Here is a 19415-nt window from a genome sequence, read left to right as displayed (position 1 = left end):
TAAAAGCAGAAATGTGAAGCTTATAATTTTATAAAAGCACTAACAGTAATTCTTCTGTTAAAACTCATGTATTATTTGTGCTGTAAAGTTGTTTAAATTGTCATTTTAGGGTTTGTTAACATTACATCATTATGGCAACGAAGTTGTAAAACTGGATATAACTTTACACAAAAAAGGTTTGTAAGAGATTTTATCACACTCAAATCATGTTAACACGCATTTTGTTTATGTCTTGTGGCTATACTTTTGAAACCATGAGTATTTTAACTAGGGCTGTCAATCGATTACAAATTTTAATAGAATTAATTAATTAATCACATAGCCTACATCATTATTTGCTGAGAAAGGCCCCCAAATAAAGATAATTAATATAAATAATGCATAATATTTCAAATATTTAAATATAATATGTATAATAAATATGTAATACGGATTGAAATTCAGTTTGAAATCAATTGCATTATTGTGGCAGATGAATAAAGCATTGATTAGACAATACAAAAAGTGGCTTAAAAACTCAATATGTTGCTTGTTTTATACTCATATCATTGAACAAGCCTACAGCTGACAGCAATCTGCTTTCCATGCAGTTTGTCAATGTGTCCAGTTCTCACAGTAAGTGTTCTTGCATTCCATCTGCGCCATTTTTAACTGTTGCTCTATGAACCTGTGTGTGCCTCAGACGGACGCATTTGGACCATCTCACTGGTATTCATTGTCATAAAACCCACATTTTTAGGACGCTCTGTCAAGTTAAAAGCAGTGTAGCCAAGGGTGGGCCGGGGTGGGTCTGGGCCAACCCAAATTAGACCAAGGCTCACCCAGAATATTACTGATTATTCTTTGACTTCAAATATACAGTACTGTGCAAAAGTTTTAGCCACTTGTGAAAAATGTTGCATAGTGAAGAATCTGAGGATGTCTTCAAAAATAATGCCATAAATTGTTTTTATTTATCAATTAACATCATACAAATTCCAGTAAACATAAAAGAGCTAAATCAATATTTGCTGTGGCCACCTTCGCCTTTAAAACAGCCCCAATTCTCCTAGGTACACTTGGACACAGTTTTTCTTGGTTGTTGGCAGATAGGATGTTCCAAGATTCTTGGAGAATTTGCCACAGTTTTTCTATCTGTTTAGGCTGTCTCAATTGCTTCTGTCTCTTTATGTAATCTCAGACAGATACGATGTTCAGTGGGGGGCTCTGTGAGGGCAATGCCATATGTTGCAGGGCTCCCTGTTCTTCTATTCTAATCTTTTCTATTTGCAACAGTAATGTTTGGGAGTCTAACATTTATATTTCCTATTTACACACTAAAGCTGAAGATATAAATAACCATCTTAAGACAAATGTTTTTGTGAAACACCTTATGTGCAGTACTGTTGATTGATAAAATAATTTAAAACATTTATAAATTCTGATTTCTGAAAGTGTGAAAGAACTGTTTGAATGCACCGCTTTTCTGTTATTATGGAAAATTTGGTAAAAAAAAAAAATGGGGCAAAAATTTGGCCCATCCATTTTTATTGAGGCCCACCCAAAAGTAATTTCCTGGCTACGCCCTTGGTTAAAAGTAGTGGAAACTTTGAAAATCACGTCTCAAGATCCCTGTATTCTGTTCTGCTTCTGCTTCCTCAGAGTGAATGAATCTCATTCTGTGCTGCTTGTGAGGTTTGTTGAGTCGTACTGCCACCTATTCACGTGACTTGTAAAAATAGATGTTCTTCAAGCTTGACAAATCAGTGATTTTACTTGCTGACATCGCCTCTACAACTGCTTCATGTATGTAATGAACATTGGAAGATCTCTCCACCCACTTGTGGCTCCTATGGTAGGAAAATCCGTACTTTTATTACGGAATTTACGTACATGTCAGGGGGCATGATTAATTGCGTTAATTTTTTAACACCTTATTTTTATTATATAATTAATCGAACTAAATTAACGTTAAATCGGCAGCTCTAATTTAAACTTTTACAGATTGGCCCCATTCAATTCCATTGTAAGTGCCTAACCCAGATTTAGCTTCTTTTTTCTTTTCTTTTTTTTTTTTTTTTAAAAAGAAGTCGAGAAGTTTTTGTGGTAATCAATATTATGCCACAAATGCTGTCGAATGTGCTTAACTTGATTTGAACCAAAAATATTCCTTTAAGACTTCAAAGTAGCGCCCATTTTGCTCTGAAATGAGTCACGTTTTGCTATGATACATATGGGCTGCTAGTTTGCTGTCAATGCAAGTGAATGGTGACCAAAACTTTGAAACTCCAAAAAGCACACAAAGGCAACATAAAATTAATCCATATGACTCCAGTGTTTTAATCAATGTCTTCTGAAGCAACACAATCGGTTTTGGGTGTGAACAGACCAAAATATAACCCCTTTTTCACTATAAATCTTGACATCAACAGTCTCCTTGGCGATCATGATTTCAAGCTTGATTACACTTCCTATTGCCATCTAGTGTTCTGTGCATACGTCAAGCATTACAAAGTCTAATCAAGCTTGAAATCATGATCGTCCCTAGAGACTGTAATGGCAAGATGTACAGGGTAAAAGGAGTTAATTTTTGGTCTGTTCTGAGCCAAAACCAATTAGATTGCTTAGGAATACATGAAGTAAACCACTGGAGTCATATGGATTACTTTTATGCTGCCTTTATGTGCTTTTTGGAGATTCAAAATTTTGGTCACCATTCACTTGCATTGTGTGGACCTACAGAGCTGAAATATTCTTCTAAAAATCTTTGTTTGTGTTCTGCAGAAGAAAGAAAGTCATACAGATCTGGGAGGGCATGAGAGAATTTTAATTTTGGGGCGAACTATCCCTTTAAGATCAGACTGAAGAGATCAAGGACCATGATGTAAATTTCTGATGTTGGGTTCCTTCAGATGGATATTCTTAATATTAGTCATACACAAATTCTAAAAAATAATATCTTATTCTAGTTTTTAGGAATAAAATTATATATCCTAATTCCTAAAGAAGCTGTTGTTTTGCTTTTTGCAGCCTAGTTTCAATAAGTAGTGTTTTTGGACTGGGGAAAATAATCTGAAAAATCTGACAGTGACAGTATGTTTTCATAGTATAATTCACTCTTTTATCTCAAAGGATCAAGAAAAATATGATTTCCCATTTAACAGAGCAGCTCGTTCTCTTAGCTTGAGAGAATTGTGTTGACTTTATGTATTTATAGACAAGTAGCTCATCTATCAATGTAGTTGATTTATAATACTAGATGTACTGTAGGGTTGTGTATGAATAAGACAGCAACGACAGTTGGATAGGTTCAAAATGGACGACTAACCACCTAGTTTGAAGCAACAGAACAAGTGAAGGACCTGTTGTCTGTCTTTCCCTGCCTCTCACCTGTTCACTCTGTGGCGATGTTGTGTATTTCATTGATATGAAGAAAGTGGCAAACTGACCTTTCACTGTATTACAGCGACATCTTGTGCTCTTCAAGAGTCGTACACGTTTGAAAATGTCTCCATTTTCTCATGTGTTCTCCAAATGTTTCTTCCATTAGCCTAAAAGAGATTATTGGTTTTACCTGTGTATTCTGAATCAAATTTGCCAATGAAATATGTTTTTTTTTTTTTTTTTCCTCCTGTATAAGGAATATTCTGGGTCCAATACAAGTTACATTATGCCACATATGCTGTCGGTTGAGCTTAAATGTGCACTCAGTAATTTTTTTCCTCATTAAAAAAAGTTTAACTCCTAAAGACATGAATTGTAATTTTGCAATATATGTAGGAAATCATGACCACTCACATTAAAATGAAGACTCCAGTCATATCAGTAACCTTATAAAAGCTGTTTTATTCTACATGGAGAGGGTCCGCACATGGGGGCGGCCATGTTTGAATCACATGACCAGCCGAATACTACTCGCTTAATCTCAGTAACCCTCCTGTTATTTGACACTTTCACTTACTGATTAAAGTTATCATATCTGACAGTGAATACAATATTTCTTCAATGGCATCTGAAACTGAAAACTATTGATTTTAAATTATGCTGCATCCAAGCCACTAGGTGTCAGTGTAAGTCCAAGATGACACTTAATTGACACTTCAAGTTACTTAATGCACCTTTAACTTACATTGAACCCAGAATATTCCGTTAAGAGCCATTTAGTTGCATAGGTTGTGGAAAAAATGCTTCTCTTTATGAATTACTAATACCATTAACACAATGGAAGGATGAATAAGTTTTAATCAAGTTTTGATGTTTTAATTATTTTTTATTTATTTTAACATTTTAATCTATCAATATAATGAATTAATAAATGAAAAAAAAACTTTATAAACACATTTGTCAATTGACCTGTTTATTTATTGATTTATTTTAATTATTATTATTCTATACTAGATTCCAAAACCTAGAGGATGTCTGGATATTTTAAAAGGCTGAAGTAAAATCAAATCTCAGTGTAGACTGATTAATGCTGGTTCTCTTTAATGAGATATCTTCCATTAAAACGAATGAGTGTACACTCAAAATAATCAGTGCAGTTGAAATTTTGCAACAAAAATCAGACATAGATAACAACAACAGAAAAACAACAGAACAATTAAGGGCCTGTCTGGTTTCTCCCAAGGTTATTTTTCTCCATTAACTAACATCTTATGGAGTTTTGGATTCATTGCACAGTCGCTGGGTGCCAAAAGACACATTTTTAACACATGATTTTCAAACACGTTTTTCATTTAAACTACTCAATGAGAACTTCAAGACATTACAGCATCATTTTCTGTAAATGCATGATTTTCTGTAAAGCTGCTTTGAATCGATGTGTTTTGTGAAAAGCGCTATACAAATAAAAATTACTTAAAGTATTAGCGCCACAATGTTACATTTAGCATGTTATGAATATTATATACCATACAAACATTATCACTTGTGCCAAATAAACTGATTCAAAATAGTAATATATTAATAAACACCAATAACAAAGCAATATGTTCCGCATACAACATTGACAACATCAGCAAACGTTCCTTTAATGGATATAAAAACTGTGTATTTATCGTAAAGCATATATATAAGCATTTAGCTGAATAAATAGGGGACAATGTACAGCTGAAGTGTAACATGTATAAATAATCCTGACTTAACACAGTAATGGTTAAAATGTTACTAGTGCCCAAGCTGGCATGTTAAAGGCACAAATATGTAAATTTCTCTTGGAATCTGAGCCACATGTATCATAGTCCATTCAGTCACTCTCAATAACATCTTAAGAGCAAAATCAAATACAAGTTAGCTAGTAGGCCAAATACAAAATGTGCTTCATCGCCACAAAGTTTCACATACATAAAGATAAATAAATAAATACACAGATGCTGAAAAGTTGGGTTGTCCTTAAAAGTCAACTTAAATTGAAACAACATATGACCTCTGCATGTGGTGGGCTGTAGAGATACAGAATAGTTACATAATAAAATGATAACCATAGAAACTGAGAAGTCAATACTGAAAAATATGAACCATCAGTTATGTGGAAGGATGCATAAAACACTTTAGGCAGGAACGGACTGTTTGTACAACTGTGAATATGGACAAAGAGAGAACAGATTTTGTTCGTTAGTGCTTTGAACAAGATTTTCAAGCCAGGGCAAATGTGCGTGTACAAACAGCCTGTGTGAATTATTGCGTATTGTTTATGCGCATGTTTCTGTGAATATAAAGCTAATCTAGCTGTGGTTATTTTGGCTGCTGATGACATTCCCACCAGGGGGGGCAATATGTATGGAGTCCAGGATTGGCCGCAACACCTGACCAAATGGCCTGAGAGAGAGAGAGAGAGAGAGAGAGAGCATGAAGTTGTGTGAAAACTGTGAAAATCACACAGATCTTGTTACATAAATTTTCAGCATTGGAAATGTAAACATTGAGAAAAGAGACAGCACAAAGTTACAATCACAAACCAGAACCTGGACTCAGCTGAACCATCACGCACTACAGACAAATTACAAAGACTGCCCTGGTATTTAGAGCATGATATAGGTTCAGCAGTAACCTTTTCAAATGAAATGATACAAAATGTAAAGCAAATACAAATGTTTATGCACACAGGGAACATTTTTTGCAAGTTTTACCTGCATATTTTAAATAGTGGCACAATCAAGTATGAAAAAATGATCCAGGTTAGCTTCTGTCCCTGAAATATGTAAATGTGCGTGTGCTTATGTTTAGTATACTCACGTGGAAAGCACCTCAGAGGGCAGATCTGTGATGTAGGAGGGAATTTTATTGCCAGTCAGGAACTGGGCCACCTCATTAGTGAACGTGTTACAGTTGTGCTCAAACAATCTGTACTTGTCCCCACTACAGAAATATATAGAGAGAAATTTAACAATGTCCTCAAAATTGTATGGAAACTCGTTTCCCTAAAAAAGTCATAGACCATGGTGTTCTCATCTCTCATCTTGAGCAATGCATGGGCATCCAAGGAAATGCCCTCAGCTGGTTCAAATCTTACTTGAAAAATAGAAGTTTTTCAGTTAATATTGGTGAATTTTCATCTTCTAAAGCTCTTCTTAATTGTGGTGTTCCTCAAGGATCCGTTCTAGCTCCTATTTTGTTTTCCATGTATATGCTTCCTTTAGTATCTGTTTTTAAGAAACATATCCTTTCATAGTATATTCTTTCATTGTTATGCAGATGACACGCAAATCTATTTGCCCTTGAAAAAAGATAAGTGTGGCTTGGAACCCTTACTGGCCTGTTTATCTGATCTGTCTTTATATTTCTTAAACCTGAACGAGACGAAGACTGAGATTATTGTGTTTGGCCTTTCTGAGGCCTCTGGTATTCCTAATCTTCATTTTGCCAAACTATCTCCTTATGTTAAACCATTGGTGAAAAACTTGGGTGTTTTATTCGATAGTGCCCTTAAGCTTGATAAACAAATAAATTCTGTAATCAAATCTAGCTTCTTCCATTCACGAATTTTGGCTAAGGTCAAGTCTTTTCTCTCCTTCAAGGACTTGGAAAGGGTGATTCATGCTTTCATTTTATCTAGACTCGATTATTGTAATTCTCTATATATAGGAATAAGCCAATCATTCCTTGCACGGTTGCAAATGGTTCAAAATGCTGCTGCCAGGCTTTTGACAGGTGTACACAAACACATATAACTCCTGTTTTAGTTTCCCTGCACTGGTTGCTGATTCGTTACAGAATTGAATTCAAATTATTACTATTTGTTTTTAAGTCCTTAAATGGGCTAGCGCCATCTTATCTCTCTGATCTACCAGCCTGGGAGATCGCTCAGGTCCTCCGATCAGAGGTTTTTGAGTGTCCCCAGGTCTAAATTGAAATTGAGAGGTGACCGTGCCTTCGTGGTAGTGGCTCCTAAGCTTTGGAACTGCCTACCTGCTTTCATTAGAACTGCCTCAACGGTATATGATTTTAAATCAAAGATAAAAACTCATTTTCACTAGCTTTTAATCAATCTTAGATGTATTTTGTTGTGTAATGCACATTATTTCTGAAAAGTATTTTTTATACATTGTGTACTTTATTGTGTACTGATGAATTATGAATGTTTTTATATATCAGTTAACTTTTATATTGCAATGATTGTACAGCACTTTGGTCAGCTGTCGTTGTTTTATCTGTGCTATATAAATAAACTGACATTGACATTTCACTCATGGATTAAATTAATCCTGGTTTACTGTGCATAGTGACTATCTACAATGGCATTTGTAATTGAAAACTACTTTGTTTGAATGATCCAAGCCACTAGGTGACAGTGTAAGCCATACTTCAAAAAATTACTGACTGCACCTTTAAGAAGTCTTGTTGAAATAACAGATCAATACAATTGACAAAACCATTTGATATTAGTAATGTTGACTTGACCTGTTTAGTTCAAATAACTAAATATAATATAATTAATTAAACTTGTTTTTAGTACTGTTTTAGTACCGTTGTAGATTATGTTATGTACCCAGTACAAACTTGGCCACATAATGCACAAGAATCATTTCATATTAGCATTTCATATCTAGTCAGGGAGGCACACAGACCTCAAAACTCAGTAATGGTGACAATCAACAAACATCATTAAGTAAAAAGATTAGCTCTGAACACTACCACACAACCATTAACTAGCACTAACCATAAAAATGTATTCATACCTGCAATGCACGCTGGGAGCTGGCCAATCAGCAACATTGTTCACTATTAAATACTTTATTCAGACAACTTTGTTAAGCTAGTTGAGGCAACATTCGGGGTGATTTTGTTTGTCTAACTTGTGTTTAGATTCCAAGTAATTTACATTTCTTAGTGTGAAGTTACCTGGCACAGAATGTAGTTGTTTCAACATATGTTTTTGAGTTGAAGTGGCAAATACACTTGTTAATTCAACTTAAAGCTGCACTACGTAAGATAAAACAATTCACAAATTGCCATTATTGATTAAATACACAACCAATAAGTGTTCAAAACAATGTCCTTACCTTACCCCAATTCACTACGGAAAGCCTATAAAAATGATTTGTATTTTGAGATGTTGGGTCGAATTTAGCGCAAAATCGCTGGCATATGACATACATCCTTGCGTCATTACATTATGTCTGTAAAAGGAGAAAAGGAGGATCGGTTGTCTCATGTTCTAGCTGGAGAAACTACAGTACATTCAGTTCAGTCACACTCACACAGAATCAGGACAGAATCTCTACAGTCTGGATGGATGTTTATCTGTTATCCATTTGGCGAATTTGTTTACCTGCTATAATGCTTGGACGTGTTCTGGTAGGGTTGTTCAAGCTAATATTGCTTGTCATGCTTGTATGAATCAAACATTACTTGTGTGTTCTGTTTACCGATCGCGATGTATCTACGTTGTCAGGGGAAGTTACTGTGACATGTTTACTAATATTCATGACTTATGAAATTGACTTCTTGTAACTTTTATATTGTATATTTAAGCTTATTATTTTCATGATCAATAAAGTATATTTTATCCCCATCATTATTAAATCCTTGTACTATGTTTTAGTTTACAGTGTTATTGTGTGCATTGCATAGACATACTATTGTAGTATTACGGTTCACTTGCATTAACAACTGAGGCTGTAAAATATAATATAAAAATAATAAAGTCTTCCATTGAACTTGTATCAAAAGTGCTTTGAGTGTAGTGTCAGAAAAGTGCTGTAAGTGTAAATTCATTCATTCAAAATATGTAAATAGGATTGTTATTTATCTTCATCAAAGCAAGTAATACTTCAGTTTTGAATGCTTAATTGTAAGATCTAACATAAGATCAACATGAAAATGTTATGACTCCGGTTCTGAAAATCTCCCAGTCGTGATCACACACAGGCGATGATGTCCAGGTAAGCTCAAATCATGAGACTCATCCGCCAGAAGAGCAGTGCTGAAACACGACTGACGTAAAGTGTTCTTCCGCAAACTGCTTGCAATTTTAACTTTCAACCACAGATGTCACTAGAGAGCACAAAGTTACATAGTGCAGCTTTAAGTATACAAATGTATACAATGACAACCTAACATGTTAAGTTGATTTTAAAGTTTTTAAGTTTTTTCAACTCAAAAAAGCATTTATATATAATATAAAAAAAATATTGTTCATGTCGTTGCCATTGGCAACAGACTAACTCAAGCTCGGATAAATTGATTGAACTAAAATAAATTCCACTAGAATTGGAGAAATCATAAAAATCATCCACCTAACTCAAAACATTTTAGTAATGGAGGTATATGTCAGGATTTATGTTTACAGTATTCAGTTTATTTGGGTTAAAACAACTCAGGGATAACAGTTTGAAACCACCAAACATGGCATCCATAACTGAAACCACAACAAAAATGACATCAATGCAGCTAAAATCTTTGTAAGCCATATATTTTTGTACTGTAGAAAGATTTGTGAAGTGACAAACAATGGAATTCTCCTTTTACTGTCATTAATAAACACACACAAACCTGTATGTAGTTTCTCCAAGTGAAGACAGATAGTCCATTAAGATCTCCTCTGTCACCTCTGTATTTCCCAGCTCAACCACTGTGTCTGGAGGTCCCAGCATCGTCCCACCCTGTGCGCACACACACAAACATTATATGGCTTGAACTGCTCTTGTAGCCACCCCAAAACAAATGCACCTCTTAAGAATAATGTTTTCAAGGTCTCTTAATCACATAAAGGTATTTTCCATTAAACATTTTTTTGACAAAAACAATGTGTTATACAGGATGTATGTCAAGCTTTCCCAATGTGTACGGAGCATAATTTTGGGCAATGTTTGACTGAACGGACTTTGAATTCAACAACAGTACCTTAGGTCTAAAGTTCTTCAGCTAAAATCAGTCTATGTTCATCGAAATTCGAATCATGAAAATGCAACCTCTGAATCGTACTCAGCATTGCTTATGTGAACAAATTACTTCTGGGTTCCCACTGGACCTGAACCTGTATCTGTGATGTTGCTTGCACAGTAGAGCTAGAGGTATATGTGTTCACACATACAGTATATTGATGCAAGAATGCCAAATAGGGTATAGCGCTTTTAAGTAATTCAGCTGAATGGGGTTGGTTTTGTGTACATGAACTTGAAAGCAACATGTTAATTTCATGTGTTTGGTTTTTAAGTGCCTGTTCATTCTTAGCTAATAAAAGTGTTGTAGAAGGCTTTGACTTTACCGCTGGGCAACTTGAGATCCCGGCCCCACCATAGAAGAATTCTTCTCCATAGACCACTATAGCTGTGTGCCTGTATAAACATATAAACAATAGTGTCATGGGATAAAACACCTACAGCTATTTCATAATATTTTATATGTCATATTCTTCAATATTCAGGCAATTTCATGTCCCAGGGACTTAATATTTATATTAAATAAAACGAAGAAATTTCAACATTTTTCTACATGAAGTTCACATTAAAACGGACGGGTAAACTATTTACCAGGCCTTCATCCTTTATTTTTTGGTACTTTACAAATGCCTTTTAAGCATAGATTTTACTGTTTTAGCCTTGGTCCAGACACAGACTTTCAATATGAAACTTTAAAAATTAATTCTAAAAATGCACATTATTACATGTTTAAAACCAGAATCATTTAAGAGTGAAATAAACATATTGAAACATAATTTCAATATTTATTGTGTGAAAATTAATTCTATTCATTTTTCAAAAATTGCAACTGTCCCACAGTTTCCACCACACCAAAAAAATTTGTCCCCCAAAAAGTTTTTCTTTTTTTTTTAAGTTTGTGTACTTAAAATGTGTACTGTTGAAATATAATGGATGTTTGAAGAAAACTGAAAAATCAAGGTACAGTGCATCCGGAAGGTATTCACAGCACCTCACTTTTTCCATGTTTTGTTTTGTTACAGCCTTATTACAAAATGGATTAAATTCATTATTTTCCTCAAAATTCTACAAACAATACCCCATAATGACAACATGAAAGTTTGTTTGAAATCTTTGCAAAATTATAAAAAATAAAACAATTCACATGTACATAATTATTCACAGCCTTTGCTCAATACTTTGTTGAAGCACCTTTGGCACCAATTACAGCCTCAAATCTTTTTGAGTATGATGCTACAAGCTTGGCACACCTATTTTTGGGCAGTTTCTCCCATTCTTCTTTGCAGGACCTCTCAAGCTCCATCAGGTTGGACGGGGAGTGTCGGTGCACAGCCATTTTCAGATCTCTCCAGAGATGTTCAATCGTGTTCAAGTCTGGGCTCTGGCTGGGCCACTCAAGGACATTCACAGAGTTGTCCCGGAGCCACTCCTTTGTTATCTTGGCTGTGTGCTTAGGGTCGTTGTCCTGTTGGAAGATGAACCTTCGCCCCAGTCTGAGGTCCAGAGCGCTCTGGAGCAGGTTTTCATCAAGGAGGTCTCTGTACATTGCTGCATTCATCTTTCCCTCGATCCTGACTAGTCTCCCAGTTCCTGCCGCTGAAAAACATCCCCACAGCATGATGCTGCCACCACCATGCTTCACTGTAGGGATGGTATTGGCCAGGTGATGAGTGGTGCCTGTTTTCCTCCAGACATGACGTTTGCCATTCAGGCCAAAGAGTTCAATCTTTGTTTCTCATGGTCTGAGAGTCCTTCAGGTGCCTTTTGGCAAACTCCAGGCAGGCTGTCATGTGCTTTTTACTGAGTGGCTTCCGTCTGGCCACTCTACCATACAGGCCTCATTGGTGGAGTGCTGCAGAGATGGTTGTTCTTCTGGAAGGTTCTCCTCTCTCCACAGAGAAACACTGGAGCTCTGTCAGAGTGACCATCAGGTTCTTGGTCACCTCCCTGACTAAGGCCCTTCTCCTCCGATCGCTCAGTTTGGCCGGGCGGCCAGCTCTAGGAAGAGTCCTGGTGGTTCCAAACTTCTTCCATTTACGGATGATGGAGGCCACTGTGCTCATTGGGACCTTCAATGCTGCAGAAATGTTTCTGTACCCTTCCCCAGATCTGTGCCTCAATATAATCCTGTCTCGGAGGTCTACAGACAATTCCTTGGACTTGGTTTGTGCTCTGACATGCACTGTTAACTGTGGGACCTTATATAGACAGGTGTGTGCCTTTCCAAATCATGTCCAATCAACTGAATTTACCACAGGTGGACTCCAATCAAGTTGTAGAAACATCTCAAGGATGATTAGTGGAAACAGGATGCACCTGAGCTCAATTTTGAATGTCATGGCAAAGGCTGTGAATACTTATGTACATGTGATTTTTTTCATTTTTTATTTTTAATAAATTTTGCTGATGGAGCTTGAGAGGTCCTGCAAAGAAGAATGGGAGAAACTGCCCAAAAATATGTGTGCAAAGCTTGTAGCATCATACTCAAAAAGACTTGAGGCTGTAATTGGTGCCAAAGGTGCTTCAACAAAGTATTGAGCAAAGGCTGTGAATAATTATGTACATGTGAATTTTTTTAAATAAATTTGCAAAGATTTCAAACAAACGCCTTTCACGTTGTCATTATGGGGTATTGTTTGTAGAATTTTGAGGAAAATAATGAATTTAATCCATTTTGGACTAAGACTGTAACATAACAAAATGTGGAAAAAGTGAAGCACTGTGAATACTTTCCAGATGCACTGTGAATATCAGTTGTGAGCAGAATATTTTATTAGGCGTAATTTTCAATCAAGCTGTAATTATGCTAAATTATGCGAAAACATTAAAAATATTATTTAATGTTGTATTTAGGATAAATAAAATTCATTTTTAGTTAGCAAGACAATTAGCCTTAGCAAGACAAAAAAATATATATATTTCAAAGACATTAAAAATATCATTTCCATCAATGTCATTTCCACCATTGAATTCTATTACACACAATACAAAATTTGAGATGTAGTGAAAATGACATTCTTGTGGGAATTTGTAAAAAATTTGAAAAATGTTTAAATTTTAACTTTTTTTATTAGTAATCTATTATACCCATTACAGAAAATGCAATTCACTTACCAAATCCCATCGAGCTGTTTTCCTGTAACAAAGAATATGTTTTAAGGAAATTGAGTTTAAGAGATTATAAGTATAAGATATTCCTTATATTGTAATAGGTTATAATATTAGCATAATTATTAAAAAATTGGTTATAAATGAGAAGAATAGTGCAAAATATGAATACTTAAAAGTGCTGTAAGTGATTTTAGGCGTTCTGGAACTTCCATGAGACTGAGCTGTTGAATTAGACACGCCGCCTCTTGCCAAAACACCACCCTCCAAAAATAGCATTGAGACCATCACCGAACAGTAGAGCAGCAGTGCATCTTGTCACGTCAAACACAACAGTAGCAAAATAGCGCCCTCAGCTGACAACTGTTATGAGTCTGAATATGTAATTAAGCCTGAACATTCCGCTTCAACTACTACCAGTGGGGTCTCTACATTAGGGGCAGGTGGGGCTGCGCTCCACCAGTTGTGGCGCTTTTGTGCAAAATGTGTGGCATAATCATAATTTTTTTTTAGACAAAAGTAGATATTCTTTTGAGAAATTCTATAATTATTAAGGTCTGTTGTGTTGAAGCCATATAATCATTCACATCTGCTTTGCGTGGGGCTAGCACGTCGTCCTCAGTGTTAATCAACGGAGATCTGGAGAACGTCATGCACACATGCAACGAGTGTTCAGTAGCCGCTTATTCACTATTGGGCCAGTGCGAGCCAGGGGTATCAACTGGCCAGCCGGGGCCAATAGCCTCAGACCTCAAGCCGCGAGACCAAAATCGATCTGCATTCCCACCATCGAGCCAATAGCTCTGCAGTGTTGCCCTACAATCCACCCTTAATATGCCGCCTTGGTGCCAACATCACAAATCATGACCATTTCACAAGCAAGAGGGAAGCTCAAGCTGAGGTATCATGTTATCTAGTCATCTAGAATATTGAGTTTATATAGTATGTAAGCATTAGCAAGCTAGCAAGATAAGTTAGCACTGACAACTCACTGACTGTAACTGCCATGGTGTCCCAAGTTGTCTCTCCACTAACAGCTGGATGCTGACCCAGCACACCATCCATGATCTCAAACCATGATCTTTGGGCACCGCTTTGTCTGTGTGCAATTTTTTTTAATTTTTACTAAACCTGTACTGTTTGCATTGAATACACAACCTGCAAGTTCTGCAATCTTGGTGCTGAAACCTCTGACCTGACTCAGCGAAACTCCACCTTTGATATTGACCTCACATTAACCTTTGCCCCTTAGCGAGTCAAAAGCTTTGATCATACAGTATATAAGACAAGTTGACATGGTCCTCGGAAGTTAAGAGTGCAGACCTGCATAGTGGATTGGTCATGTCTAGAAGGTAACCTCCCAGTTACCTAAAGTCTTGAGAGAGAGAAAGAGAGAGAGAGAGCCGCATGCAACGTTCACACACTGTTTAATGTGTTTATTTTGGAGTCCTACAGAAACCCTACTCCTAACCCTAACCTCAACCCTATCACTAAATCTAACCCTAAACCTAACCTTAGAAAAAGCGAATGAGACTCACCTTCTAGACACATCCTAGTGAACTTCCCTGGTAAATTTTAAAATCTTTTTTTATTCTAATGTGTTGCTGGTTGGATTAAATCATAGATCATCATTTTAATTAAGTGTATGCCATTGCTTTGAGGTGTTGTTGATGCAATGGTTTGTGTTAAATTACAATAACAGCAAAATATTGAGGGTCTTTCATTTTGATTAATTTTGTAATGCTGTTCATGTGAGTTAGTGAGATAATATGCACAGCCTTTGACGATTTGCCTATATCTGGTTTGTTTTTATGGTCACTTTTTGACATGGATGTGCACATTTTAGTGGTGTTTTGTGCTGAGATGAAATTATTAGGGATGTTTGTTTGGCATGTTTAGAGGTTGCACTAGAAAAAACCTTTATCCGTCACTCTGATGGACTGAGTTGTAAAATTTCTGTGATGATCTACTTTTATCCGTCATACTTGTTTTCATTTTATAATTACTAGGGCTACATTCAGGGGTGTAGCATCCATTATAGTGGCATATACATTACAGTGGATAGATCCATATTATAGATTTTTTGACTCCACATGCTTGAACCTGGTTAAACCAAGGAGTTCTAGGGTGAAAGTTCTACCTGTCAATTAACCGCTGTGCTAAAACAAGATTTTTAAACTTTGCCGGTTAAAGCGCATACTTTTCAGTGTGCCTCACATCAACATAAATTGTCACAGGGTGAGAAGCACACACATCTCTGAAGCTCAGTTAATATCCACTAAAGCAACTGAGAATTCTGCTATAAACGTAATGTTTGCACTTAAATTAAATGCAAGTATAACTGGCAGAATGTTGCGCCCAGTAGCAGCTTATGACCGAAGATGTAGGTAGGGCAGAAGCCAAAAGCACACACATTTGTTTTACATTATTCAACTTGTTCAACTCATTATTCAAACACAAAAGTGCTGACACAATGTGTGGTGTCCTTGCATTATTGCACCACTAGGCGGCACCCTGAAAACATAATGTTGATTCTAATATTCTCAATAAGAACGATTTATCTTAAAATGTTGACTTGTTGCAGATCAAAATCTAAATCAAAATGTTATTTTATAACGTAAATTGTTGTTGAAGAACAGCATGGAGGAGATGGAGAAAAACAGAATTATCTACAAGCCATTTACATCTTTCCACAATACCAAAAAACGAAATGCTTTATAATGATAATAATGTTTTAAATCACAGTAAATTTGAAACAGAACGTTTCAAGAGCCAAGGCTTTTTACATATAATTTGTCATCATAAAAAAACATGCAATGTTTTATCACCTATCCTTATTTTTTGATTTCCAAACAATTTTTTATGTCTGGCTCTTCAGGACCAAGTTGTTTGATGGTCAATTTGTCTTGAATTTGCAATAGAAACGACACACTGTTATACATACGTTCATCGACAGTGCTCGCCATGTTCGTGATCTGTCACACTGCTGGCATGCACTAATACTAACATTACCTTTGGTTTGGCACTATGTTTATGGGCAGATTTATTTCTGCCCCAATGGGTCTTAATAAGGGCTCGTTGCAGTACCATATTTGCCACAGATTTCCACTGTAAAACTAAGGGGCACCGTGGAGTTCGAGAGGGCAGCAGACTCTCTGCCCCACTTGCTTGAATATCTATTTCAAACACTGTGTAACGGAGCTTTCAGCTACTTTACGACTTAAAAATAGGATAAAAACCAGTCCAATAAGTGAAAGGATAGAATTTGGGGTAAAAAGCCCCTTTGCTGCAGGGGCGAAAGGCCCCCAGAAAACACATTTAAGTGTGGAAATTGATTTGTTATGAAGAAAGTTCAAAGTGGGTTCACATTGACTGATTCAATCACATTTGTTTATAGAATACTTGATGTTTTGAAATGCCAAATGTGATTGAAATTAACAAAAAATTATGCACCCTTTTCTAAAGTGATTATTTTGAATAAGCATGGTCTTAATTTGTTACCCAAAAAACAAGAGCATATCCAGGAATTTACTTTTGGTGGGCCTCAACAAAAACGGATGAGCAAAGTTTTCAGCCACAAATATTTATTCCCCAAATTTTCTTTAACAACAGAGAAGCGGTGCATTCAAACAGTTCTTTCACACTTCTAGAAATCAGAATTTATGCATTTTTAAAACAATTTTTTAAATATATATATTTGAAGTCAAAGAATAATCTCTAATAATCTGGGTGGGCCAGGGTCTAATTTGGGTGGGCCCATGCCCATCCCGGTCTACCCTTGGCTACGCCATTGCCAGAAAACATCTTACTGTATCAAAGGTATTTGCATAAGTTGACACATTTTGCCCTATAACTATGGTCCCTATATTTACACGATATCACTATAAACTCTTCAAGTGTGGGGTAAAAAGCCCCCTCGCCACTTTTTCTTAAAAAATAAATAATGATTTAATCAAAAGAACCTTTCATTATTCTTTCCTTTCACACAAATTATGTTGCTCCATTAATATTCAATAAAAATAAATCGATTTTTTTCAATCATGATACACTTTGTGACAAGAAATTTTACTTAAGGTGTGCCTTTAGACACGTTGTACCCCTACCATTCCATAAAAATAAAAATAAAATGCTTACAGCACCTTTAAAGGAATGTTAGGACTTTGAACCATTTAATGGATAAATGTTTTTCAGTCTGATGAACTGCCTTCATAATTTTAATAAATCATAATAAGCTACCTATAGTGGTCCAGCACCTGACGCACGATTAATTGCGATAAACACGTCATGTTCTAAACCATCTCTGGATTGTATTCCTTAATACTTCTAGATTACTAAATAGCCATCAGTCTCAAAGAATAGAGCTTTTAAGGATAATGTGAATAAAATGTGCCTCCACCGATCAGCTCAGCCGCATCCAAGAGGTATGCACAGTCTGAGGCTGCAACGGCCCGTACGCGCATTTAAAACCCTATTACACTCCAGGCTTAGTCCTTAACAGGGCTGTATCAAGGAATTCTGGGCCCCATGACTGTATATTGGCCTGGGCCACTTTCAAATAAAAAAATACAGTTTACATTTTTTTGTGAGCCCCCTGGACCTTTGGGCCTCTAGAACTATTACCAACTTTCACCTCATTAGCTACGCCACGGTCCTTAATATTCATAAATCAAACCTTTACTACTGTGTGGTAACAATGCAATGTAATCATTTTATAATTAATATTCATAATACATAATTAGACTCTAAGCCTGTACTATTGGAAGGTTACCAGCGACGTCAGCCTTACTAAATTAATATTCATGAGCTAAGTCTTTGTTATTGGAAGATTAGCAAACAAGACTTCAGTAGTATAGATACTGAGCCTCCTTCCTCATAGTATGATTTGTAATTTCGCGGCCCGTACTACCGTAACGGCAAAAGTCACCTGCATCACTCACCTAACATTATCGGGCTGAGCTGCCGTGCCATTCCCCGTGACAAATCATAAATGAAGAGCTGCACTTTAAACGTCGAGTCCATTTTTGTGCTGGTGGCTTGAATCCGGCTGACTGGCCTGTCTGCGTTATCCTGCTCGTGCGTAATATGGCCTTAAGATGCTCAAAAGATCACGATTGTCTTAGATATTAATTTAGAAATGTATTAAATTCTGTAGCTATATCGAGGTTTTTGAGAATCAAGGTCATTTGGATGTGCTGGGGGAAAATGCAGCACATAAGCTGTTTAAAAGGCTCTGTCCACGGAGCGTCACGCGCGTCAAATTAACGGCACAACAGCGTCATCTATCGTATATTCAGACGATTACCTCAAGACTTGAAAATAACCAAAAACAAGCCCCTGATAAATGAGGCAACTGTTATTTCAGTTTGTACGTCTTTAAACTTTTTTTACCGTTGTAAAAAATCTTCATGTCAATTTGATGACTTCTGTCTCCACACTCCACCGCTTCATTCATATTAGTGACAAAATGCTTTAAAACAAAATGACATACGTCGATGGACTTGTTGTGCAGCTGCAATTTGACAAACATACTGTTACTGCCGTGTTTTCTGCGCAAATTGCTTATTAAGCTCTGAGATTAAGTTTTACGTTTGAAGAGAAAAGCCAAACCTTAACTGGACGGACGGACGGACCGATAGATAGATGGATGGATGGATGGATGGATGGGTTGATGAATAGGATGGATGGACGAATAGATAGATAGATGGATGTATGGATGGATGGATAGGTTGATGAATAGGATGGATGGACGAATAGAGGAATAGATAGATAAATAGATAGATAGATGGATGGATGGATGGATGGATGGATGGATGGGTTAATGAATAGGATGGATGGACGAATGGAGGAATCGATAGAAGGATGGATGGATGGATGGATGGATGGATGGATAGGTTGATGAATAGGATGGATGGACGAATGAGAGATAGATAGATGGATGGATGGATG

General features: G+C 36.4%; 1 protein-coding gene across 2 annotated transcripts; it reads right to left on the bottom strand.

Moving 5' to 3' along the window:
* Window positions 1–4199: 4199 nt before the first annotated feature.
* On the bottom strand, window positions 4200–18726 carry LOC127451426 (desumoylating isopeptidase 1-like). Of its 2 annotated transcripts, none has more exons than XM_051716140.1 (6): window positions 18407–18726; window positions 13476–13497; window positions 10688–10757; window positions 9973–10082; window positions 6214–6336; window positions 4200–5796 (listed from the first exon to the last, which is right to left on the bottom strand). In XM_051716140.1, the coding sequence occupies exons 1-6, from the start codon at window positions 18486–18488 to the stop codon at window positions 5703–5705; spliced, it is 501 nt and encodes a 166-aa protein (XP_051572100.1). In that variant the 5' UTR covers window positions 18489–18726; the 3' UTR covers window positions 4200–5702. The 2 variants fall into 2 exon arrangements, with proteins under 2 accessions (XP_051572100.1, XP_051572101.1); XM_051716141.1 differs by lacking the exon at window positions 18407–18726 and adding an exon at window positions 13642–15786.
* Window positions 18727–19415: the final 689 nt, after the last annotated feature.

This window comes from Myxocyprinus asiaticus, chromosome 14 (assembly GCF_019703515.2).
Source record: "Myxocyprinus asiaticus isolate MX2 ecotype Aquarium Trade chromosome 14, UBuf_Myxa_2, whole genome shotgun sequence".
Taxonomy (NCBI): Eukaryota; Metazoa; Chordata; class Actinopteri; order Cypriniformes; family Catostomidae; genus Myxocyprinus; species Myxocyprinus asiaticus.
Note: the sequence above shows the minus strand (reverse complement) of the source record. Positions and strands in the feature narration are given on the sequence as shown.